The sequence below is a fragment of the Pristiophorus japonicus genome, chromosome 4 (assembly GCF_044704955.1).
Source record: "Pristiophorus japonicus isolate sPriJap1 chromosome 4, sPriJap1.hap1, whole genome shotgun sequence".
In the NCBI taxonomy this organism is placed as follows: domain Eukaryota; kingdom Metazoa; phylum Chordata; class Chondrichthyes; family Pristiophoridae; genus Pristiophorus; species Pristiophorus japonicus.
Window position 1 is genome coordinate 187330033 of NC_091980.1, and position 19631 is coordinate 187349663.

The 19631-nt window shown below is 44.4% G+C and overlaps 1 protein-coding gene across 3 annotated transcripts in view; it reads right to left on the bottom strand.

Annotated features, from left to right (window-relative positions):
- LOC139263199 (cysteine-rich motor neuron 1 protein-like) overlaps positions 1-19631 on the bottom strand; it is a 340422-nt gene that overhangs the window by 83404 nt on the left and 237387 nt on the right. For all 3 annotated transcript variants that reach the window (XM_070878927.1, XM_070878926.1, XM_070878925.1), the window contains one exon: positions 16014-16196. In XM_070878927.1, coding sequence (XP_070735028.1) covers positions 16014-16196 — 183 coding nt within the window. The remainder of the gene's footprint in view (positions 1-16013; positions 16197-19631) is intronic.

The following is a 19631-nucleotide window of genomic DNA, read 5'->3' on the forward strand; positions in this document are numbered from 1 at the left end:
GGTTCATGTTTCTGAGCCATACAGGGGGGCGGTTATTACTACAGCCCTGTAGACCATGAGCTTTGTGGCAGTTTTGAGGGCCTGGTCTCCAAACACTCTTTTCCTCAGGCGGCCGAAGGCTGCACTGGCGCATTGGAGGCGGTGTTGGATCTCGTCGCCAATGCCTGCTCTTGTTGATGGGAGGCTCCCGAGATATGGGAAGTGGTGCACTTTGTCCAGGGCCACGCCGTGGATCTTGATGACTAGAGGACAGTGCTGTGCGATAACTTTACCTAACAAAAGTCTATCAATCTCTTGAAAACGTCAATTGACACAGCATCCACAGTCTTTTGGGGGCAAGAGAGTTCTAGATTTCCACTACATTTTGTGTTAAAGAATGCTTCCTGATTTCACTCCTAATTGGCGTAACTCTAATTTTAAGATCACGCCATCTTGTAATGGATTCCACTACCAAAGAAGAGAGGTTCTCTGTATCTTACCCTACTGGATACCTTTATCATTTTAAACACCTCCACTAAATCATTCCTCAACCTTCTAACTCAAAGGAAACAAACAAGTTTATGTGACCTGCCCTCATAACTTAACCCTTTAAGCTCTGCTATTATTCTGGTGAATCTGCAGTGTACCCCCTCCAAGGTCAATATATATTTCCTGCGATGTGGTGCCCAAAACTAAATGAAGTACTCCAGATGGAGTCTGATTAAGGCTCTGTACAACTTCCTCACTTTTGTATTCTAACCCTCTTAAGGTAAAGGATAACAATCGTTTTAACTGATTACTTTTTGTACCTTTGCAGTAGCTTTGTGTGATTTGTGTACGTGAACACCTAATTCCCTTTGCTCCTCCACACCCCCTAGTCTCTCACCATTAAGAAAATATTCTGATTTGTTTTTCTGAGTCCAAAATAGATGACCTCACACTATCTCATATTTTGAACTCCACCTGTCATAGGTTTATTCACTCACTTAGCCTGTCTCTGTAGCTTTGTAACTTCCTGCTCCCATCTACACAACATACTATTCCTCCTAACTTAGTGTCACCTGAAAATTTGGATATACAACTCTCTATTCCTTCATTTAAGTCATTAATATATATGGTAAAAAGCTGAGGCCCCAGTGCAGCTCTCTGGGGAAAACCACTTGCCACATCGTGCCAGTCAGAGAACATTTCCTTTATCCCTACTCTCCTACCTCCCAACCAATTACAGACCCAGCTCACAAAGTTACCTCCAATTACGGGCACTTCCATTTTTGATAATCTCTTGCGTGGAATATTATTAAATGCCTTTTGAAAGTCCATATAGATGAAAGTCATAGACACACCGGCCCACATTTTTACCTGCCGATGTACAGGCAGTACGGGAGCCTTGAATCGTGTGGGGAACCTGGAAGTTTCAGTGGCGTGTTTGGCAGTGGCTATTTTAACAAAGCCACTGACAATGCATCTGACTTCCAGGTTTCCTGACCAATTAATAGGATTGGGCGCAATGACATCACACATGGGTCTAATTCAGTTCAGGTATTTAAAGGAGCACTGCAAAGATGACAGTTGAAATTTGGTGGAGGTGGGAGAGACATTGATTGGAGAGACTTTGCTTTGGTGGGAGAACAAAAAATGCAGTCTCAAAGTATGAAAACCCTCAATTCCCTGGAACTCCTGCTGCAAGGAGTTAAGACTAACAGGGAGGTGTTATTCCCTGCTGACGGGAGGAAGAAGTCAGCCTCAGAGACCAAGAAGGCATGGCTGGAGATAGCAGTAGAGGTGAGCAACAGGACTGTGGTGGTGAGGTCCTGGATTCAATGCAGGAAAAGATTTAATGACCTCATGAGGTCAGGAAAGGCGAGTACAAAGCCACATTCAACTACATCTTGATGTGCTTGTCACCCCAACCCCCTTACTCCTGCACATCATTCAATTCCTTTAAATATGAGAGGGACCTGTTTCTGGCTGGGGCGGAGAGCACCTCTTACAGAAGGTAGGTACTGCAGGAAATTCAGGGCCAGAGTGATCTCCTCGTTTTGATTGCCTAGATGGGTTGGAGAAAAATTTCCCAGATTTTTTTCCCCATTTGGCCTGGGTTTTTTAAAACAGTTTTTTTGCTTCTCCCAGGAGATCACATGGTTTTCGCTGGGGTGGACTGTGATACACAAGGTATTGCAATTTTGTGGATCAGGCTCGATGGACCAGAGGGTCTTTATCTGTCCGTCATTGTTCGTATGTTCGTATTCACCTTCACCCTGCTGTGTGAAGCACCCCAACTCCTGACTCTGCCTTCTCTAACCTATTACATCACATCACTTTTCACACTCACTTACCTTGCAGATACACCCATCCTTCTCTTTCTATGCACTGCCTCACATCCCCATCTATACATCCACCATTCCCATTCACCCTCATCCTTATGGTGTCATGCTTCTCCCTCATAGTCACCCTCACCAAATGGATTACATCAATCGGGTGAACACATGCCATTACAGTCACTCATAGGTCTGTTCTTTCCCTTGTTGCTGGAGGAGAGAGCACAGAACACCAGGGAAAGGGAGAGAACTGGAGGTGGCCGTTCACATATTTCGCAACCAACAACGGTAAAGGAGGATGTACTGGAGATGAGTGGATGTTTTGGCATCCCTGGCCCTCAGAGATGGGGAGATGGGACTCCCAGCTACCAGGTGAGGAAATTAAATATCAGCCACCCATGTCATACGGCACTGTCATGTTGACTTGATTTCGATAACTTGTACCATATTCTTACCTGGCCAGGACTAATTCATGTCTTTTATCTCCGATAGGGCACACACATGTGCAGCAGAAGTCGGTGGAGGTGGCAGACGATGATTCCTCAGAGAGGCGGAGTCCTTCAGAGGGTGCACCATCACAGGAGTTGCATCAGCTAAGATACTTGCACTTCAGTAGGACCAATAAGACAGATTGTTGGGTTTTCACCTGGTGACTCATTCTTCACAAATGAGCAAGTACAGATGGTGGTGACAGGGACAGCACCGGAGATTCTGCGGCGGAGGGCACAGCCCTCTTCAAGCTCTGCTCAGCTGGATACAGATGCTGTACCCTGGGGGACATCTATGATAAGGAGAATCATTGAGCAGCAGTAGATAATGTGTGATTCATTGACAGGCTTGCCAAGCCCACTGACCATGATTACTGAGAGAATGGAGGAGTCCACCTCAAGCATAAATGGACTGATGTCGCAGGCCAGTGAGATAATCTGTTCTTCCATGGATATAGTGCTAGTGCCGTGGAACTTCAAACACTCCGATCAAATGAGTGCATGCATGGCTTGACCATGGTTGTGCAGACTCTGGATGCCAACATGTCGGCCACTTTAAATAGGTTGACAGATATCTTAGCGTTGGCCTTACAGGGCCCCACTAATTTGCATCAAAATGCTCTGCAGCAGAGTGGGAGCAGTGAAGTGTGGCTAGGTCATGAGAGAGATGATGGTGAAAGGGGTCATGGAAGTTGGGACTTCACTTAAAGTGCTTTCACTTCGCACCTGCTTCCCCACTCCACCTCTGTTAGTAGCCCACATGCTGCCTCGTCTTACGATGGCCGAATCTGCAGTCCTTGGCGGTGCTCTTGGCCGATGTCCTCCAAAACCTAGAGGATATCGGCCAAGAGCACCTCAGCAGTCAGAGAAGGGATATGAGCAGCCTGCCTCTACCTCTGCTGAAACCACACAGGTTGCACCGCATAGGAGCTGTAGGAAAAGGAAGAATAAAGCTTTGTGTTGCACAAGGGTGTGCACAAGGGTGCATGAGAAAGTGCTCTGTTGGGAAGTTTCTGTTGTCTGCTTAGGTCACATAAATGTTATTCTTCACCACTTTCCTGCCTTGTCCATTCTTGGGTGCTGTGTGGTAAGTCACATTTTAGCTTGTTTGATGAATGGGAAGACACAAATTGACGGGGACCACTTTGGGGGGGGGGGGGGGATGTGGGTATGTTCAAGGGGTGGTTGGTTGTTTGCAGGACTGTTTTGTGTCAGTGGCATTGGGGTAGGGGGAGCAAAGAGTGGCCGTTGCATTTTCTTGTGACATCGATCCACTGGTGCAAGCCAAGTGAAGCTTGCATGAATAAGGGCATACCTGTCATCCTGGGCAGCAATGTGGGTAGTTGGGGGGGCATTGCCCTCATCGCCTTCCTCCTCCTTGTAGCCTTACTCCTCCTCCTCATCCTTTGAATCATCAGAGGAGGATCTGAGCTCTCACCTTGTTCCTCCTGCAGATTCAAGCCTCACTGTTGTGCAGTGCACAGCAAACCACAACTATTCTGGAGACCCTTGCTGGTGTGTACTAAAAGGTGTCTCCAGATCTGTTTATGCACCTGAATCTCATCTTCAGCATGCCGATGACTTGTTCAATCACACATCTGGTGATCATACAATATTCATTATAGCGCTGTTGGGCTTCATTGGATGAGTTTCTGACAGGTATCTTGAGCAAAGTTTGAAGTGGGTATCTCTTGTCTCCTAGCAGCTACCCATAAGTCTGCTCGAAGGTCTGAAGATGTCAGGGAGCTTGGACTGCAGCAGGACGAACATGGCAGCTGCCCATAAAGATCTTTTTGTGGTTGCACACCAGTTGCACATTGATGGAGTGGAAGCCCTTGTGATTGACTAATCCTCCTGATTGATCTGGGGGTGCCTGGATTGCCACATCTGTGCAGTCAATGATGCCCTGCACCTGTGGGCAGCCAGCCAGAGCTGCAATCCTGAGCCCCATCGCACGCAAAGTTGACATCATTGCCGGCCCTGGAAAACAAGCCATCAGTCACTTGTCTTACGCATTTCTGGGCTGCCGACTGGGAAATCCTGGAAATGTCTCTGGCAGAGCCCTAGAAGGATCCGGAAGCTAAAAAGTTGAGGGTGGAGGTGACTTTGACAGTCAATGGTAAAGTATGGCCATCAGGTCCAGCAGGGAGCAGGTCTTCTAGGAGGCTGCAAATATCCGGCACCACCTGACGCAACAACCTGAGCCTTCTGAGACACTGCTGTTCAGACAAGACAAGGAAACTGAGCCTGTAGACCCTGTTTCACAGGTTGTGCCTTCTGTGAGATGCTCCCCTCTCTGCAGCTACCCTCTCTGCTGTGCAGCTACAAGTCTGTGACTAGCAGGCTCCTGATGTGGGTGCTGCTGGTCATGTTGCTCCTCACCTTAGGTCCAATCTAAGACAGCCAAAGTGTCCCATTCTGATGTGATAGAACAAACCTCCAATGTGTAGAAAGTAACCTCTCAGCAGAAGTACGCTGAGCACTCTTCCCCACTAGCAGGTAAGAAACCAGCTGTGAGTACTAAGCACTTATTGCCATATTTCGTGAGATTGATTCAGCCCCCTCAATTGCCGTTGAGTTCTCGATTTGCTTTTACAAGCGAGTTTCAGGAACCCCAGGAAACCCATGGACCCCACGATAAGCTAAAAAGTAAGTTGAAATATCGCTCTAATTGAGCAATTAGCATATGGTAATTGGCAAGCCACCAAGGAGCTTGCAGCATGCAGCCTTACATCCTCGAGTGAAATATGGAAGTCGGTAGTTTGAAGCCAGCCTCCCGATGCAGTGTCAATTTTCCCGGTTTTTACCGCTCCATCCACACCCAAACCCATGCACTCCACCACATTAACTTGGTTTCTCTCTCCATCGATACTGTCTGACCTGCTGAGGGTTTGCCAACATTTTCTGTTTTTATTTCTAATCTTTCTCTTTGTCTGCTTCAGCATGTGACACTGAATAATTCAGAGAGTACTACCTCTGAGGCTCTGCTCCTGAATCTAAAATTTAATTCCTCAAAATCTCTTTGCAGAACCTCAAACCTAGTCCGATCCCATCATTAGTTCCTGTTTGAATCACTAGTTATGGTTTCTTGCCCTCCCATTGCTGAACCTTTTGTATTTTCTCCATGATGTCTCGTACCAAAGACTTGGGAAGCAACGTACCATTGGGATTCTGGATCACATCTACTAAAAAATCCCCAAAAATCACCACTTGTATATTCTTAGTACCTGTACGGTTTCCCTTGTGGTATGTTGCTCCTCGGTGCCCTGTAATCACTCGTAATTCAACTCCTCCTTTTGTCCACATCACTGACACCCAAGCAGATATACCTATGAGACAAATCGAGCTCCACAGATGATCCCCTTTCTATTGGCACCTATTCCTTCCTATCCTGCCTGCTGATGGTCACCAGTCTCCCTTACCAGCTTCTCTACTCCTAGCAACCAGTGGGGTGACCACCCTCTAGAACGTCTGCTCCAGAAATCTATCTCTTTCCCGAATGTTATGGTATGTGTGCAATAGAAACATAGAAAATAGGTGCAAGAGTAGGCCATTCGGCCCTTCAAGCCTGCACCGCCATTCAATAAGATCATGGCTGATCATTCACCTCTGTACCCCTTTCCTGCTTTCTCTCCATACCCCTTGATCCCTTTAGCCAGCAGGGCCATATCCAATTCCCTCTTGAATATATCCAACGAACTGGCATCAACAACTCTCTGCGGTAGAGAATTCCAGAAGTTAACAACTCTCTGAGTGAAGAAGTTTCTCCTCATCACGGTCCTAAATGGCTTACCCCTTATCCTTAGACTGTGACCCCTGGTTCTGGACTTCCCCAACATCAGGAACATTCTTCCCAGATCTAACTTGTCCAGTCCCGTCAGAATTTTATATGTTTCTATGAGATCCCCTCTCATTCTTCTAAACTCCAGTGAATACAGGCCCAGTCGATCCAGTCTCTCCTCATACGTCAGTCCCGCCATCCCAGGAATCAGTCTGGTGAACCTTTGCTGCACTCCCTCAATAGCAAGAATGTCCTTCCTCAGATTAGGAGACCAAAACTGTATACAATATTCCAGGTGAGGCCTCACCAAGGCCCTGTACAACTGCATTAAGACCTCCCTGCTCCTATACTTAAATCCCCTAGCTATGAAGGCCAACATGCCATTTGCCTTCTTCACCGCCTGCTGTACCTGCACGCTAACTTTCAATGACTGATGTACCATGACATCCAGGTCTCGTTGCACCTCCCCTTGTCCTAATCTGCTGCCATTCAGATAATATTCTGCCTTCATGTTTTTGCCACCAAAGTGGATAACCTCACATTTATCCACATTATACTGCATCTGCCATGCATTGCCCACTCACCAAACCTGTCCAAGTCACTCTGCAGCCTCTTAGCATCCTCCTCACAGCTCACACCATCATCCAGCTTAGTGTCGTCTGCAAACTTAGAGATATTACACTCAATTCCTTCATCTAAATTATTGATGTATATTGTAAATAGCTGGGGTCCCAGCACTGAGCCCTGCGGCACCCCACTAGTCACTGCCTGCCATTCTGAGAAGGACCCGTTTATTCCTACTCTCTGCTTCCTGTCTGCCAACCAGTTCTCTATCCACGTCAATACATTACCCCCAATACCATGTGCTTTAATTTTGCACACTAATCTCTTGTGTGGGACCTTGTCAAAAGCCTTTTGAAAGTCCAAATACACCACATCCACTGGTTTTACCTTGTCCACTCTACTAGTTACATCCTCAAAAAATTCTAGAAGATTTGTCAAGCTTGATTTCCCTTTCATAAATCCATGCTGACTTGGACCGATCCTGTCACTGCTTTGCAAATGCGCTATTTCATCTTTAATAATTGATTCCAACATTTTCCCCACTACTGATGTCAGGCTAACCAGTCTATAATTCCCTGTTTTCTCTCTCCCTCCTTTTTTAAAAAGTGGTGTTACATTAGCTACCCTCCAGTCCATAGGAACTGATCCAGAGTCGAGACTGTTGGAAAATGATCACCAATGCATCCAGTATTTCTAGGGCCACTTCCTTAAGTACTCTGGGATGCAGACTATCAGGCCCTGGGGACTTAACGGCCTTTAATCCCATCAATTTCCCTAATTGACACTCAATCTATACAACTTTCTCTCAAAGAGTGCAACCGTCACACAATGCATACATGTATAGTCACCATAGATGGTACATTAGTCCAGGCAGGTCTCCATCATGCATGGGAACACCTCACTCTAACCCTTGATCCTACCATATCTATTTATATATTTAACAGAATAGAGTTTCAGTTATTGTTTATAAAATTATTTCTATTTACTTGTTGTAATTTATTATTTTTACTTGACATGTTCTGAAAGTCTCTTCTGAGCTACTCCCTGAAGCTATTCTAGAGTTATTGGGCTCAATTTTCCCCAAATCATTTTTTTGGTGTACTTGATTTTTTTGGGGCCTAAGTACGGCAAAAAAAAAATTCTAAGTTTCCCCGTTGGATTTCTTCATTTAGTTTTGGGGGGTGGAGCCTTGATCTGCGCCAAAAAGATCGGGCTGCCATGGTAACCAGGGACACAAGCTTCCAACACATTAAAACAATTGAAAAACATGTGTGTGTGTGTGTGTGCGCGCACGTGTATGCGTGCGTGCGGGGACCGAGAATGGGACTGGACCGGGAGAATGGGGACCGAGAATGGGACCGGACAGCCTTCGGGCGGGGTTGGAGGCAAGTTGCTGCTTTGCGTTATTCAATTCGTTTAGTGTGTCTGGGCATCTGCTGCGCCGATTTGCTTACCTGCGCCGATTTCCTTAACTCTAAGGAAGGTTTTCCTGCAGAGGCCACATACGCTGGCCTAACCACAACTCGAGTAACTCTCAGCTGGCCAAACTTCCCTAAATGGCCAAAATTGGAGTAGATGGCTGTTTATGCCCCCTTTGGCTGAAAAAAAAACTGACCTCAAAAAATCATAACTAACTGAGTTACGCTGGTGCAAACTGATTGGGGTTTTTCAATTTAGGCCTGCTCCAAAAAAGCGCCGTAAATCACTGGGGAAAATTGAGCCCATTACTACTGTTACTAAATTCCCATCTGCCCGCTCAGCAGCAACAATGGGACCGAATGAATTCACTCAAGTGCTGCTGGTTCTGAACTAGCCGGGCTGCTTCAGTCATCTGTCTCCCTTTCTGTGAAATGTCACTCTTGACATGGTCTATCCAGCATTTTCTCAGTCTTCCTCAGCTTCTTGTTCCATGTACCTCTGGATGCAGCATCATAAAAGGTGTTCAAGCTGTTTCCATTCTTGAAACGAGCCTAAACCATTGCAGTGGTCTTTCTTCTATCTTGTCCAAGCCACGTTCTTCTTCGATCATTCTTGATTCTTTACATCCTGGATACCCCCAGAATTCCTCTCAACCAATTCATCTCTGCTTTAAGTATTTTTGCTCATCAATATTTCTCATGCTCCCACACACACATCCCTATAATAATGTTTCATAAACTCTTGCCTTGTAGAGAGTTATTCTAGAATGAAAAACTATCAGAGAATAAAATATTACATCATTAAATACTCATCAGCTGTAGTATGCATTTAGTGGGTGGGACAAACAAACCAGTAATAAATCATTGGAATTTTGACAATTAAAAAAGGTGGCTAATTTACCTGCTAGCACCTCTAAGTCATGGTGACACTGCATGCAAATTCCTGGCCTATGATTTGCTAAATTTCATGGCATGCCAATCAGCAAATCAGAGTGTTAGGGAAAAATCCCAGCATTCATCCACTCTGAAATGCATTGGTTCAAATCACAAAAGATAGATTATGTATTTTGTAGCAATCAAGATGTGTTCTATATTAAGTAAAATGGAACAGTAAACAGGATTTTTTATCTCTTATCAGAACAAGCTTGTAGAAAACATCCTGCTTTCAGTTACATCATCCATGAAGAATTTAATGGAAATGGCCAAGTTTAAAAAATACTTGAATGCATTTTGTGCAGTTTCCAGCATCAGATTAAAAACTAAAAACTGACCGCAATGAGGGGTAAGTTTGCAATCCATCAATGGTAATGTTGTATATATATTTTAAGTATAGTTGTCCTTTTCTGTGAATAATTACCTAACACCATGCATTTTAAATTCCTTTTGTCAAGTCACTCTCTTATTAAAATCCAAGGCTCAAAAGTTCAGATTCCTGAATCAACCATTTAAGTGTGATTGCCAAAATGAAGTCAGCCCCCTTTATAATTTAACTATTCCCCGATATGATGTGGGCAATAACTTACATTTATATAGTGCATTTAACATTGCAAAAGATTCCAAAGGGTTCCACAGAAAAGAAAAAACAGAAAGTCTTGAATTTATATAGACATCTCATAGTACTTTACAACCAATGAAGTACTTTTGGAGTGTAGTCACTGTTGTAATGTGTAAAGAGTAGATAAACCCAAGCTAGAGGGAGACTAGGGGAGGTGGGCTAAGGTTGTTTTTGAAAATGAGGAGGAATTAAGCACTTGTATTGGAGTGGTGGAGAGAGGGAGAAAGTTCCAGAGAAAGTTCCAGCCCTGCCACAGATAAAAGAGCAGAGAGCAGAGATTGCACATAGACCAGCACTGGAAAAGGAAGGAGAAGGGGCGGGGGGAATGTAGGCAGGGATGCAGGACTGGAGGAGCCCATGGAGGGATCTGAAGATGAGGATGATGATTTGAAGCAAAAACACTGAGGACAGGGGACCAGTAGAAGTCAGCAAAGATCGGGTTGATAGTTCAGCTGCATTTTGTGTGAGATAGGATGTGGCCATTGGAATTCTGGATGAGTTGTGTTTTATGTAAAGTGGAGTGTGGGAGGCCAGCAAAGAGAGCATTGGAAATGCCTACACAAAAGCGAAATAATGCGGATGCTGGAAATCTGAAATAAAAACAAAATGCTGGAAATACTCAGCAGGTCAGGCAGCATCTGTGGAGAGAGAAGCTGAGTTAATGTTTCAGGTCGATGACCTTTCATCAGAACTGGAGAAAGTTAGTTAGAGATGTAAGAGGTTTTAAGCAAGTACAGAGGCATGGAAAGGGGTGGTGGTGAAGAGGAAGAAAGAACAAAAGGGAAGGTCTGTGCTGGGTGGAAGGCAGGAGAGATTAAATGACAAAAGGGATAATGGTGCAAGGCAAAAGGAGTTGCTAATGGGACAAGTAAAGAAACAAAAGATGGGTCTAGGAGGTATAAATAGCAATAGAAAAATATTACCAACAGCTGGTGTCTGAAAAAAATGGGAGCAATGGTTATTGTAAGCTTGTAATGTTTGTAGCTCCACACTGTGGATGTGGATGTATTGTGTACTGCAACTGCAGAGTTAATAATTAAACAGAACCAGGCAGATTCCGGAGGCTTCCGAGAGAGCTGCCTGCCACGTAGGAAGCTGTGTGTGCTTGTGCTCTGTGAATATATCACATTTGGTGATGAGATGGGATTTTTCGGATGATTTAAAGCTTAAATTTTGTAGGGGAAGGATTCAGCCAGCTGACAGAGAGACTTTGGAAGTTTCTGTCTTTGGAAAAAAGCTACAAAATCCAAGGTAAAATACAGCACACAGTGTGAACAGCTAGAGATTAAAATGGCAGGTGTAATCGGACATTTGGGGGAATATAGACACGACCGGGAACGTTTTAAAGCGTATGTGGATTGGCTAGAAATGTATTTCACTGCAAATAACATAATCGAAGTTCCAGACATTGCAGTCCAGAACCGGACTGTGTTGGAATGTAAGAAAGCGATCTTCTTATCAGAGGCGGGTCCGGCATTGTACGAAACCCTTGTAAATCTGTTTGTGCCTGACGAGCCAAAGGACATAATGCTTAAAGAGATTTTAACGAAGCTGGAGCAGCACTATAACCCCAAACCGTTAGAAATTGCTGAAAGCTATCGTGTTGGGATTTGGAATCAAAAGATTGCTGAAAATATCAGTGATTACATCGTAGCGTTAAAAAGGCTATCGATGCACTGTAATTTTGGAAACTTTCAAAACCGCGCATTACAGGATCGCTTTGTTTGTGGGGTGAAAAATGATGCGATCAGAAGGAAGTTATTGACGATGGATGACTTGACTTTTGAGATTGCTTGTCAGACAGCGAGGTCAATGGGCATGGCCGAACAATATTCCCGAGAATTAAATAATGATTACGGTCGTCAGTCAACCGAGGTAAATCACCTGCAGGTTCAAAGTAAAAGATGGTGGGGGTCCAAAGTCTCAGAAACTGGAAATTCTACCAGAGCGTCGAAGTTGTGCTATAGGTGCCTGGGACAAGACATTGCTCAAAGTTGTCCATACATGAAGGCAGAGTGTTTCTTCTGCAGGAAAACTGGGCATCTTGCGAAGGCATGCCGACTGAAGGGTAAACCAGCTTTCAAAGCTATGTGTCCAGCATTCAAAGCTATGAGTAGAAATCCCAAGAGACTACATAGCATGGAAACACAACAACAGGACGAGGAGATGTTAGAGTTACACGTCATCAGGAGCACGAGGTTAATGGATAGCGATTCGGAAAGCATCAAAATCCACATAGATGTTGCGGGATTCAAGATACTAATGGAAATTGACACGGGTGCATCCATGAGTGTAGTACTGAAGTCACTGTACCTCGACAAATTGCGTGATTTCCAACTGGAGAAATCCAAGATAGAGCTGTGAGGCTACTTGGGAGAGAAAATTCCCGTGGTAGGTCGTATCACCGTACTGGTGAAATATAAAGATCAATTTCAGAACTTGCCTCTAATAGTAGTGAAAGGAGACAAGTCTGCCTTACTAGGAAGAAATTAGTTGAGCTCACTGAAGCTGCATTGGAGTGAGATTTTCTGTGTGGAAGCGAGATTTTCATCAACAGATGAGGTTACTAGGAAGAGTGGTGAAGATATGTGGTCCTTGTACATATTTGGTAAAGATGTTTGATAATGGACAGGTTAGGTTTGTTCATATTGATCATATTTTACCTACAGACATGGAAGGAGTTGAAGGTGGGAATGATTCAATTATTTCTGACTCATCAGATAGTTTTGATACACCAGTAACAAATCCTAAATCCAATGTACTGGAAACAAATCCAGGAGAGAATCAGAATGAAAGTCTGAGTCCAAGTCAGGAAAACAAAGAGCCTGAAGTTAGAGTGAGTTCAAATGAAAATCAAGGAAATTCCGTGGAGGAAAACGTTCCTCAGGATGAGTCTCGAATGAGTGTGAAATCGACACCAGGTTTGGAAGGTTCTGTTCGAGAGTGAAGGTGTCCTCTTTGAAACAGAAAACAAGTGGTAAAGTTAAATTTGTAAATATGAAAAAAAAAATAAGTTTATATCCTGTGTTATGTATAAACATGAAAGTTATGTATGATGTTTGTTATAATAACTTCTTCATTACGGAGGGAGAAGTGTAATGTCTGTAAGCTTGTAATGTTTGTAGCTCCACACTGTGGATGTGGATGTATTGTGTACTGCAACTGCAGAGTTAATAATTAAACAGAACCAGGCAGATTCCGGAGGCTTCCGAGAGAGCTGCCTGCCATGTAGGAAGCTGTGTGTGCTTGTGCTCTGTGAATATATCACAGTTATGATCTGAAATTGTTGAAGTCAGTGTTGAGACCAGAAGTCTGTAAAGTGCTAAACCAAAAGATGAGTTGCTGTATCTTGAACTTCTGTAGAACAGTGTAGGATGCTAAGGACAGAGAGATCAGAGTGGGAGTTGGGCGGAGAATTAAATTGACAGGTGGCTGGAAGCTCAGAGTCACGCTTGCGGACTGAACGGATGTGAACTGGAAAGGCCTAGCCTGAAGGTGATAAAATTGTGAATGAGAATTTCAATGGCAGTGGATGAGAGGTAAGGATGGAGAAAGGCAATATAGTGGAGGTGGATGTAAGCAGTCTTGGAGAGATACTGCTCAGGATCAAGCAGGGCACAGAGGTTGCACACTGTTGGTTTAAGGTTTAGCAGGCATCCATTAGGGGAAAAGATCAGGAGCTGCGGTACAGAATTCATGATGGGCCCACATTAAATGGCTTTGGTTTGGTGATGTTGAGCTGTTGTAAAAAGAAAATTCTGGCTCAATCACAGCTTAATTTCAGAAGACACTCCAACAAGATTTGTTATCGAATCAAGGGTGGAAGTGGAGAGGTAAAGCTGGGTACCACTGGCATAAATTTTGAAAACTAACCCATGCTTACAGATTATGCTGCCAATAGATCAGAATAAGAGGGGGCAAAGGATGGAAACTTGAGCACATTGGCAGGGACTGTGTGAACATGGGAGGAAAGACACTGCAACATTGGGACAGATAGGAATGGCATGAAAGGGCAGTACCACAAAGGTGGATCATGGAGAAGAGGTGGTAAAGAAGGAATGGTGTGGCCAACAATGATAACACAAATATAAAACAAAGACCAGGCTAGGATTCAATCCAAGAGAAGCACAACAGTTCACTGAGGAAGTACCACACTATTTCTCTGGCAATTACAGTGCAGACACATTCCAGGATTTTAGACCTGTGATATGATAATTTCAATAACTCCAATCCTCAAGGGAACTTTTCCAATTTTATTACAGTAGTGTTGTAACTCGGTGATTTACTTTAACATTTAATGTGGACATACTAAAATTAGCATAATTTATGATTTCCGTACATTGATCGACTTGAAGGGCCACCTACAGCCCATGAACCCTGAAGATCCTGCTCACAAAGCCCAGGCTGTTCTATTTGTGTTTATATTTCTTGCTAGCTGGTTTATCCTGTTTTGAATTTTATGATTTTCAAAAGATTGTTCTTAGTTGCCTCATTGCCGAATAAACCTGAATACCTAGATTTGTCAGTATCGACAGATTAATACAAATGAATGGGAGTATTCATAGAAATTTCATATGTAGCTCACAAATCTAACCAGCCCACAAAGATAAAAAGCTTGCATGCTTCTAATCTATCTTAATCCTACAATACTTATACAGTTAAGATGCTCTGAATACATCATTCTGAACTGTTCAATGGAAATGATTTAAGAACAAATCTTACTAATTAAGTCCAAAGTACAAAAAAGCTGCAAGAATAATTTCTTCAACATTATTGGCAAGTAGATTAAAAATACTCCAGCATTTTAAATATAAAAGTATTGTGCATGTACAATAGGAATAATATACAAAATTCATTCATTACTGCTGTATACTTGAAATTGAGCATTACAGCACAAATAGTCAATATATTTATTGTACTTTGAGCAGCTGTGTTGTATGAACTCAGTTAATCACCAAAGAGACGGAGAACCAAAGTGCACTGAACCTGGTACAATGACTGACTATGGAAAGGACCCTGCAAAGAAATTATAAGCTCAGATGGAGTAAATAGCATGGAAATTTTAAAAACCTGAATCAAATGCAATTACGATGTGGTTTAACAACGATTTATGTCTGCCATCTTAAAGGCGCTGTATCAGACTTCCAAATCAGGGCCATTTGGTTAATCTACATATTTATATCACCACAATAGGACAGAAATATTTGGCTATTTTTCTCGGAAGCAAGATTTGAATAAATTAAATTTATTTGCTACAAACGCTGTCCCTTAAACAAATTTAAAATATTAACACACAAAGTTAGTGTAAGCTTTGTTCTTTATCCTTTTGCTTTATTGCAAGCATCAACATCAAAATGTCAGTTTTTGTTCTGTGGCAGAAGTTTTTGTTTAAAGCTTACTTTGGAAAAGTCAGAAATGATCTATTTCTAGTTAAAGACTGAGGCATATCACAACATAAATTCTAGCCATCTGTGATATTGCTGTGGGGTAATCAGCTGTATTCAATACATTCCACGCATCACAAATGCAGATGACAGTTACACAGGAACCAGCTTATGCTCTCTATTGTGTAACCTTCCCACAGGAAAACATTGTCCCTTTAAACATAACGCTTACTTTCTTTTATCAAAGAACATACAGTATGAAGGTCTCCATTATGGTTGTTCCACTGGTTATGTATTAATGTGGACTTATTTCAAGTTACTCAGTGAATTATACCATCTGCTCATTTTCTAAAACTATAGCCAGTGGTCATGTCATAAATCATTGCTGGAGCAAGACAATGGCTTAGATCAAATCTGAGCAATGTAATTTAAATGCAACATACACGGCAGGTTATTGCTTAATTTTTTTAGCTGGAGGCACCCCAGTTTATAATCTAGACCTTCATTCTTGTCAGTGGAAACTTACCCTGACAAACTGGACAGCACTCTCCCTCAGGGATGTAATAGTTTTCACATTTCAGCTCTCCACATTCTGCTTTCGAACATAATGAGATCCCACCTCGACAGCGACAGAACCAGCACGCCTCCATGCGATACACCTCTCCGCCTGTATACTCAGTGCCATTATATACACATTTGCGAGTGGTTTCTGAAAAAAAAAAAGAGTACTTCAACTATAAGGGCTCACCTGTACAACTTTTCCTCAACTTTTGTTCAAGCACCACCTCCTGGAAACCAGGATTTCATTTGAAATGCAATATTTGGTCAACAGAGGTCTCCCGTACAGTATAATGCACAGTCCACAGTATTTCCTCAACACATTCATTTTACAGAGCTCCCCTGTATTAAGCATTACTCTGTTCTAGCAGCTTATTGCAGTTATGTGAGCATAATGATGTTTAAACAGAAAACTCATACAAGAAATCTTTGTGAAATTGCAACCGACTTAGAAACATTCTCTGCCATCATATTTTTGCCCATAATTGGTTTAATGGCAATGAACCTACCTCACTGATTTCCAGTACATCTGTTCAATGCAAATATTTTAATGATCATGTAGAAATGGAGAACCGAGCACAATTAAACAACCTAAACTTGACTGTTTTGAATTTATATTGTCCCACTTTATTGAAGTTTAGTTTTATGCCACAAACACAGAAAATCTACAATATTTCACTCATAAGAACATAAGAATTAGGAACAGGAGTAGGCCATCTAGCCCCTCGAGCCTGCTCCGCCATTCAAAAAGATCATGGCTGATCTGGCCGTGGACTCAGCTCCACTTACCCGCCCGCTCCCCATAACCCTTAATTCCCTTATTGCTTAAAAATCTATCTATCTGTGATTTGAATACATTCAATGAGCTAGCCTCAACTGCTTCCTTGGGCAGATAATTCCACAGATTCACAACCCTCTGGGAGAAGAAATTCTTTCTCAACTCGGTTTTAAATTATCTCCCCCGTATTTTAAGGCTGTGCCCGCTAGTTCTAGTCCCCCCGACCAGTGGAAACAACCTCTCTGCCTCTATCTTGTCTATCCCTTTCATTATTTTAAATGTTTCTATAAGATCACCCCTCATCCTTCTGAACTCCAACGAGTAAAGACCCAGTCTACTCAATCTATCATCATAAGGTAACCCCCCTCCAAGGCTAGTATATCCTTCCTTAAGTAAGGTGACCAAAACTGCACGCAGTACTCCAGGTGCGGCCTCAGCAATACCCTGTACAGTTGCAGCAGGACCTCCCTGCTTTTGTACTCCATCCCTCTCGCAATGAAGGCCAACATTCCATTCGCCTTCCTGATTACCTGCTGCACCTGCAAACTAACTTTTTGGGATTCATGCACAAGGACCCCCAGGTCCCTCTGCACCGCAGCATGTTGTAATTTTTCCCCATTCAAATAATATTCCCTTTTACTGTTTATTTTTCCAAGGTGGATGACCTCACATTTTCCGACATTGTATTCCATCTGCCAAACCTTAGTCCATTCGCTTAACCTATCTAAATCTCTTTGCAGCCTCTCTGTGTCCTCTACACAACCCGCTTTCCCACTAATCTTTGTGTCATCTGCAAATTTTGTTACACTACACTCTGTCCCCTCTTCCAGGTCATCTATGTATATTGTAAACAGTTGTGGTCCCAGCACCGATCCCTGTGGCGCACCACTAACCACCGATTTCCAACCCGAAAAGGACCCATTTATCCCAACTCTCTGCTTTCTGTTAGCCAGCCAATTCTCGATCCATGCTAATACATTTCCTCTGACTCCGCATACCTTTATCTTCTGCAGTATCCTTTTTCACTCAGAGAGTTGTGAACCTGTGGAATTCCCTGCCGCAGAGAGCTGTTGATGCCAGTTCATTGGATATATTCAAGAGGGAGTTAGATATAGCCCTTACGGCTAAGGGGATCAAGGGATATGTAGAGAAAGCAGGAAAGGGGTACTGAGGGAATGATCAGCCATGATCTTATTGAATGGTGGTGCAGGCTCGAAGGGTCGAATGGCCTACTCCTGCACTTATTTTCTTTGTTTCTATGGGCCCAAGTTTCGGGCCGCGCATAGAACGGCGCAGCCCCGACCTGGACGCCCGTTTTTCGCACCACAAAGTGCGCCTAAAAAAAACTTAGATTCTCCGGCTCCCTGCAGGTCGTTTGCAGCTCGGCGCAGTGCAGCACGAGCTGTAGGGGGCGGAGCTTGGTCCCTGCGCTGAAAACAGTGCCGGGACCTCAGCACATGCGCGCTACAGTGGGCGCGCATGTGCAGTAGCTCCAGGTGCCCAAAACTGTGTGGGAGGGGCCCGAAGCACGCAGCCCCTAGCCCTGGCCGAATGGCCTCACTGGGGCTGCGTGGATAAGGCTCCTCCCACACCCAGCTCCTGCTTCCTCCAGACACCAACCCGACTCCCATTCCCCACCCGCCCGCCCCGGACCGGATCCGACTCCCCTGACTGGACCCGACCCGCGCTCCCCCCCCGCCCACCCCACCCAACCTCCCTCTCCCTCCCCCCCGACCCGAACCTCCCTCCCTCCCACCACCCCCCCCCCAAACCGACCCGCGCTCCCTACCTCCCCCCTCCCACCCTACTCGAACCAACCCGACCTCCATCTCCCCCCCCCCCGACCCGACCCGTGCTCCAGACCGCCCCCCCCCGGACCGGACCCGACCCCGACCCGCGCTCCCCCCCGACCCGACCTGCGCTCCCGACCCCGGACCCGACCTGACCCAACGCCACCTACCTGTAAATCTGGTGCTGGGGACGGGCCCTGCCCGAAGTCTTGGGCCCGGCCCATTCAGCCTCCCCCCCCTTCTCCTTCCCCCCCACTTTCTCCTTTCCCCCCTTCTCCTTTCCCCTTCTCCTCTCCTCTCCCCCCTCCCCTTCTCCTCTTCCCCCCTTCCCCTTCCCCTTCCCCCCTGCTCCTCCCCCCCTTCTCCTCCTCCCCCCCTTCTCCTCCTCCTCCTCCTCCTCCCTTCTCCCTCCCCTTCTCTCCCCCCCTCCCCCTTCCCTCCCTCCCCCTCTGCCTCCCTCCCTCCCCTCCCCCTGCCCCCCCTCCCCTCGCTGTCAGAAACACAGACACTGACAGACAGAGAGTGAGAGACACACACAGACAGACAGACAGAGAGATAGAGACACTGACAGAGACACACTGGGGGGCATCCCAGCACACTGTTGGAGAGCTCCCAGTGCTACAGTCGGTAAGTCGAAAATTTTTTATTTATTAATTTTTAAAAAACAATTATTTCTTATTAATTTTTTTTGATTGATTTATTGGTTGATTTATTGATGTTTTTATCATTTATTATTGATGATGGCTCTTTATTTGTAAAACTGAAGTGTTTAATGTTTGTAAACTTCCCTTTAAACTCCCCCCCCTCCCCCATTCCCTACGCCTGATTTGTAACCTACGCCTGATTTTCTAAAGTGTAGACATGGTTTTTTCGAGCGTACAAAAATCTTCACTTACTCCATTCTAAGTTAGTTTGGAGTAAGTTTTCACTGCCGAAACTTTGAAGACAGGCGTAAGTGGCCGGACACGCCTCCTTTTGAAAAAAAAATTCTGTTCCAAAGTGAAACTGTTCTAACTGA